The sequence below is a fragment of the Corvus brachyrhynchos genome, unplaced genomic scaffold (assembly GCF_000691975.1).
Source record: "Corvus brachyrhynchos isolate BGI_N302 unplaced genomic scaffold, ASM69197v1 scaffold5, whole genome shotgun sequence".
Taxonomy (NCBI): domain Eukaryota; kingdom Metazoa; phylum Chordata; class Aves; order Passeriformes; family Corvidae; genus Corvus; species Corvus brachyrhynchos.
The window spans coordinates 4,708,201-4,714,904 of NW_008238321.1; the positions used below are offsets into that span (position 1 = coordinate 4,708,201).

General features: G+C 57.1%; 2 protein-coding genes across 4 annotated transcripts in view; one reads left to right on the forward strand and one right to left on the reverse strand.

Moving 5' to 3' along the window:
* ERN2 (endoplasmic reticulum to nucleus signaling 2) overlaps positions 1 to 1,460 on the forward strand; it is a 9,204-nt gene extending 7,744 nt beyond the window's left edge. For all 3 annotated transcript variants that reach the window (XM_017733972.1, XM_017733970.1, XM_017733971.1), the window contains 2 exons: positions 63 to 130; positions 209 to 1,460. In XM_017733972.1, the coding sequence (XP_017589461.1) occupies positions 63 to 130; positions 209 to 400 (260 nt within the window). In that variant the 3' untranslated portion in view covers positions 401 to 1,460. The remainder of the gene's footprint in view (positions 1 to 62; positions 131 to 208) is intronic.
* Positions 1,461 to 1,734: 274 nt separating this feature from the next.
* PLK1 (polo like kinase 1) lies at positions 1,735 to 6,700 on the reverse strand. The gene is made up of 10 exons (XM_017733973.1): positions 6,590 to 6,700; positions 6,293 to 6,461; positions 6,071 to 6,215; positions 5,624 to 5,717; positions 4,931 to 5,128; positions 4,236 to 4,419; positions 4,076 to 4,153; positions 3,441 to 3,595; positions 2,823 to 3,005; positions 1,735 to 2,462 (listed from the first exon to the last, which is right to left on the reverse strand). The coding sequence occupies exons 1-10, from the start codon at positions 6,698 to 6,700 to the stop codon at positions 2,256 to 2,258; spliced, it is 1,524 nt and encodes a 507-aa protein (XP_017589462.1). The 3' UTR covers positions 1,735 to 2,255.
* Positions 6,701 to 6,704: the final 4 nt, after the last annotated feature.

Here is a 6,704-nt window from a genome sequence, read left to right on the forward strand (position 1 = left end):
CGGGGCAGCCCCTCACCCCAGCTGTGTCCCGCCTCACTCGGTGTCTCTCCTGCTGTCCCCAGACCTGAGGAAGTTCCGCACCTACAAGGGCGGGTCAGTGCGTGACCTGCTGCGGGCCAAGAGAAACAAGGTACAGCCCCCCACCTGCCCCGTGGCCGTGCCCCCTCCTCTGTCCCCATCCTCTCTCACCTCACCCTCTCTCCTGCAGAAGCACCACTACCATGAGCTGCCAGCTGATGTCCAGCTGGCCCTGGGCTCCGTCCCCGAGGGCTTTGTGCAGTACTTCACCTCCCGCTTCCCCCGGCTGCTCCTGCACACGCACAGGGCCATGCGAGTCTGTGCCCACGAGCGCATCTTCCACTCCTACTACTGCCAGGGGCTGAGGGGCGACGGCACCTGAGCGGGCCCAGGACGCGGCCAGAGGGCACCGCGGCTGCTGCGGCCTCTCCTCCCCGCCTGGGCCCGGGGTTCTCGGTGTCCTGCCGGGGCCAGGTGGGGGTCCAGCAGGTGGGGGCACCAGGAGCACAGGGCAGCAGAGGTGGGCACAGGGCAGTACCGTGCCCTCACCTGGGGTTTCCTGAGGGACCCTCTGGGCACCCACCTTTGCAAACACTCACAGTCAGACTCAGGTGTGAAGGCACTTAGGCCAGAAAACAAAGACATCTCTGGGCTGGACACAGTGCTTGGAGAAGAGAGGAAAACACGTGTGTTTTCCCAAGGACAGCCGCAGCAAGGCCCTGGCACAGCGGTGCACTCAAGCTGGCATCAGTCCCAGGGGGGCATTCACCAGGGACAGGAAGCTTTGTCCTGTGTGTTCGCTCCTGTGCCAGGGGCCTTGAGCTGTGACCAGGACCAGGCCCCCAGTCTTGACACTGGAACTGACCCCTCAGCCCCAGCGAGGGCTGTGCTCAGCCAGGCCAGGCTGAGCAGCCGCCCTGGGGCTGGGACTGCCCGAGGGCACAGCCCCTACAATGAAGGTGTGAATCTCAGCTGGGCTGAGAATAAAGGTTTCTCCCTTAGGGTCCGCAGCAGCCTGTACCTCTGCCAGGCCTGAGCCCCTGAGCAGGTGGCACAGCAGTCCAGGAGCAGTGTCTCTGGGCACAAAGGAGGGAATTCCTTTCCCCTAGGATCCTTCCCTCAAAGACAGGCCTATGCTTGCAGCTCCCCCAGCCCCTCCTGCTGCCCAGGGCCGGTGACTGGTGGGTGCTCTGGTTCATGGCATCCCCATGGGCATGTGTTCCCAACGAGCCAGCCTCCAGCACCAGCTGGGTGCATGGGCACAGAGAGCCCCACAGCAAAGTTCCGATGTGGAACAGCAATAATTTTGTACAGTCTGATTCCTTTGTGTGCTGGGGTGTGGGATTTTGTTACACAGGTAACAGGGTTTGTACCAGCTTTCTTTTCAGAATATATTTATACAAAATGTTACAAAAATTAAAAAATAAAAACTGAAAAGCTTGTCCTGCTTAAAATAATCTGGCCTGAGGGCCCCCATAGTTGCTGGCAGGGAGCAGTGGTGGGAGAACAACAGAGGCAGGGCAATGGGCTCCTGCAAGACTCTGCTGCATGAGAGGACAGGTGCTGATTCTTTAGCCAGAATTAGTCACGGAGCCAAGTGAGAGGCAAACCCAGCCCAGGGCTGTCAGTAAGAGTAAGAGGATGCCTCATTCATAGGGGAACCCAGAGATGATGCTCCCTCCCTCAGCAAGGCAATGGGAAATGAAACAGACTGGATGCCGTGTCAAACAATCTTTATTCAAGTTATGCAATATACAAAAGTTGAGGTTTCATGTAGTTTCAGTATTAAAAGGCCAATTGATCACTCTCAACCCGGGCTTGTTCAACACCTTACCTGAGCTTCTATAAGAGGAAACAAAGCCCAGAGCACGGGCACAGCCATGTATGGGCACCTCAGGTGATAGCTCTGCTCTCCCCCTGCTCTGCTCTCTCAAGAGCAGGCCCAGGCACCTCAAATGAGAGGGCTGGGTTGGAGCTGGGCTTGTGGCTTTAGGAAATTAGAAAAACGGACTAGGTAGGGAATTAAAAAATAGACTTTGTTAGGAGCAGGAAGCAAGAAACCTTTGGGCACCAGTCAAAGTGAACATCACCATTCCCACAGCAGCAGGGGCTTCCTTGTGGCAATGAGCCCATACCCAGTAGCAGGAACCATCTGGGCCATGGGAGGGAAGCTCCCAGACCTCTTCCTCCACAGGTGGGCAGTTTGGCACAGATGTTGAGTCCAGCAAGAACAAGGTCTAAGCAGCAGATTTCGTCTGGCGTGAGCCAGACCTGGAGCTGAAGAGCTTCTCCACCATGATGCGGGCATAGCGGAGCCGGCGGGCCAGCTCCTGGCAGCAGCCGTGCTCCTCGATGAGGCTCAGCTTGTACGTGCGGAAGTCCCGTTTCTCATCTATGTATGTGACAGCAGCCATGAGAGGGCACAGGATGAGCTTGGTGTGGTCCTGGGGGGGAGAGAACACACAGTCACTGAGCACTGTGCTCCTTGGGGCAGCAGCTCCTCTGGATGAGCCATGTCAGCAGCACTCGGAGCACGGTGACAAGGCCCCGCTGCAGAATTCCTTCAGAGTGCAGCAAAGGGCAACAGCCAGGTCGACATGGCTGCACCTGGCTGCAGCAGCCAACCTGCTGCTCGAGAGCACGGCCCCTCATGAGCGAGGAGTATCTGGGGGCCTCAAGTACTGGCACAGACAGCTCCCAGTGCTCAGCACCCTGGGCAAAACCTTGGCTCAGGTCATCCCCTCCTGCCACTTTCCAAGCAGCACCACATGCAGCCGGAGCCACGGCCCTGGGAAGAGCCTCACCTGGAAGAAGTTGATCTGCACAGTGCCGTTGCTGAGGTGCAGGATGATGGCACTGCGGGTCCGGAACCAGTTCCACAGGTAGGGCAATCGGGCCAGCTCATCCCCTTCCCGGGGCGTGATGTTTGCCCCTGCCTTCAGCAAGTGCTCACTCATGTAATTCCGGAAGTACTTCAGTAGTGTTATCTGTGGATGGGACAGGCTGTGAGGGGCCGAGGGTGACCCCAGGCACGGGAGGGAGCACAGAGACTGCTATCACAGGCCCAGAGCTTCCTTACATCTTTCAGAGCTTGAGGTGTCACTGCAAAAGCTTGTGGAAATCCTCAAAATTAATGTCTGACTGTGACAAGTCAGACTCGCTTTGCTGAACACTTTGGTATGTCCAAGTCATGTGAGCACTTAGATTTCTGTGAAACTGCTCATAAATGAGCCTCAGATAGCAGTCAGAGCTGCTGGTGTCTGTTCTTGGGACCACGTGTCACCACCTAAAGGAAGCCTGCAGAGTGCCAGTGACCTCCAATTGTAAATGTTTCTCCCTGGAACCCACCCTGCCCTCAAAGCCCAAAGCTGGCAGGAGTCTCACCACCCCCCCCCAGCCAGGCTCCTGTCCCCAGGACTGACCTTCTTGGTGAGGGCAGAGGGGCAGGACCTCACGGTGAAGTAGGACTCGTTGCTGTTCTGCTCAATGTACTGCAGGTTGTCCCCATCGTTGTACATGATGAGACGAGTGGAGTCATTGAAGAGAACCCCAACGCTGTTGTCACAGAGCTGGTAACCTGCCAGAAGGGACCCCCATGAGGCCTCCAATCTCAGGGGACCACCAGCAGTGGGAAGCACCAAGGCAGATGGTTTATCACTCAGGGATTCCCTAACGGCCACCTCACCAAGTCTTTGCCAGGTCTCCTCTTTGGGGAGGTCTGGGTGGCACTTTTCCACCTCTGGATTTGTCATCTCCCTTATTGCATCACCTGCTGCAGGAACAGCCTCTGCTGCCACCGTGGGTCCCTGTGCAGGCTGGGGAGAGCTTGGTGACCTCAGGCACAGGTAGCCATTGTCCACCTTAAAGTGGGCTGATGGTCAGTGACCACTGCTCTGGACTCCCAGGGTATTTGGTAAGATTGCTGGCAGAGGTCTTGGACACACACACTGGAATATGATGATTAAAAACCCAGACCTAGGAAATGCCCACATCCAGGCTTCTTCCAGCCCCTTCAGATACCAGGAAATCCTGAAGCATTGCCACCCACAGTATTTACCGAGTCCATATTTATCCGAGTAGTCCACCCATTTGCTAACCCAGAAGATGGGATTGCAGGCTGGGTCCTCAGCTTCTTCTGCAGGAAGAAAGTAGCTTGTTAGGAGACATTTCCCACAGCATGTGCATCCCACAAGGCCCATGGGCTGCCCCAGGCTCACCTTGCCTCACTGCAACTCTCTCGGAGGGCTTGGCTGCATTGACTGCAGTCAGCTGCTGCAACATGTCAGCCAAGTGGCCACTGACAGTATCCCCCAGCTCCCGCAGCCCCGCTGCTTCCTCCTTGTCCGGCAAGGTCTCCTGTGCAGGGCTGTCTAGTCCTGGGACAGAGAGAGAAGAGTGTGGATGTGTGACGAGGGAGAGGTTTCCAAAGGCACCAGACTTACACCCTACCCCAGGTATAGGCAACACCTTGCACACAGAATGGATCAGGTTGGAGGGGACCGTGGTGGGGCATGTGGCCCCACTTCCCTGCTCCAGCACGGTAATTCCAGAGCACAGGATGTGTCCAGAGGATTCTGGAATATTTCCAGTAAGGGAAACTCCACACACATTCTCTAGGAAATCTGTTCAATGCTCAGGCACTACACAGGAAAGGTCTTCATTTTCTGGTGGAACTTCCAGGGCATCAGTTTGAGCCCATTACAGAGCTGAAGTGAATGCAGTGCTTCCTCCCTACTTTGGTCCCAGGCAGAGCAAGGAGAGCCCCCTCATCCACAAAATGCTCCAAATTTCCATAATAATCAGATGATGTGAGAAAGGCACACTGAAGGTTGTGGATGCTGCTGGAGGCCAGGCAGGCTCTCTCCAGCACCGCAGCCCAGCCTCACTCGGGCACTTGGGCGCGGTCAGGTGCCTCCCCCCCGCCGAGGTCCATCCCGCTGGGAGCCAGGGAGAAGCGGGGTGCAATGGTGAGGCAGCTGGTGGGCAGGCGGCTGGGGAGGTACCCTGAGGTGAAGAACTCGTCGTTCAGCAGCTCATCGATGGTCGGGCGTGTGGCAGGGTCGGACCTCAACATCTTCTGGATGAGGTTCGCAGCCACGGGGTTGATGTGCTAAGGGACAGGTGGAGTTTAGAGACAGATCAGGGGACAATGTGCACTAGTGACAAATGAACAGGATTTATAACCCAGCAGAGCTCCAGTGCTGCTATCAGCAAGCAAGACAAAAGCCAGGGGAAGGAGAATTGGGCAGCACAGAGAACTGGCTCCTAATGGTACCCAAAGCCTGAGGTCAACAGACTTGAGCAAGACCAACTCATCAGCAGTGGGATGAGCTGGGGACCTGGCCCAGACCTCACAGACTTGCCCATGTCCATTCACCCCCACATGCCAACAGCCCAGATGGGATTTTTACCAGACTGGTGGGGGGGGGCAGGGAGCTGCTGCCTCCCCACGAGGTTCATGCCACCCCGGACTGAAACAGCCCCTCCCAGCATTGACAGCCCCTGCTACGTGAGAGCCCACGGAGTGTCAGACACAGGGGCTGCAGGAGGAGGCTGACCAAGCACCACTGTGAGCCAAACAGATCCTTCATGGGAAGCACCATACCTTGGGAATGGTGTACTCATTCTTCTTGATCCGGATGTATGTGTCCTTTAGACAAGAAGTCTCAAAAGGAGGTTTCCCCACCAGAAGAGTGTACCTGGGCATTCCCAGACAAAAGGGTGTCAGTTTTGCAAAAGAGACTCAGATTGTGTGCAGAAGCGACCCTGTTCTAAGCACACCCAGGGGCTTTCCTGGCAGAGGGAACACACTTGGCATTAGACACATTGACAGCTACATGTACTGTGCCTGACTCCTGGTTCCCAGGAAAGGGAAGCTGGGATCTAGCACCCTGCAGGGAAAGTAGGAAGCTGCCTGGCAGCAGGACTTAGCCAGGAACTATGGGAACAGTTATCTGGAGCTTTGGATCACACTGAAGTTCCAAGGGGTCAAGGAGACCAGAACCACAGGGATTGCCTGTCCCTGTGGCCTCTGAAAGGCAATTTGACTCACATGATGCAGCCAATGGACCAGATGTCCACCTCGAAGCTGTGCCCCTTCTTGCCCAGCACCTCTGGGGCAATGTAGTTGGGAGTCCCACACAGGGTCTTCTTACGCTCCCCATCATACTCTACCTTGGTGGCCAGGCCAAAGTCACCTGGAGGGACAGGGAGACAGGATATGACCAAGATGCCCTGGCTGGCTAGTTCCTGGGCTGAGGTCCCTGCCACTTACCGATCTTCACCTCCATGTCGTCGTTGAGGAAGAGGTTGCCCAGCTTGAGGTCGCGGTGGATGACGCGGTGGCTGTGCAGGTACTGGCAGCCCAGGATGGTCTGGCGCAGGTAGTACCGCGCCTCGGGCTCGCTCAGCGCCTTCCGCCGCTTGTGCAGCTCCAGCAGCGACTGCGGGGAACGGTCGGTCAGTACCGAGGCGGGGAGTGCGGGACGGGGACGAGGTCAGTACCGCAGGACGCGGGGAAGGGGACAGTCAGTACCCGGGGGACACCGACACCCGCCCCCCGGCCCCTCGCCCTGCGGCGGCAGAGCGCCAGCACGACGTAGACAAAGTCATCGTCCTCGAAGAAGCCCTGGAAACCGACGATGTGGCGGTGGGAGAGGCTGCGGTGGATGGCGATCTCCATGGAC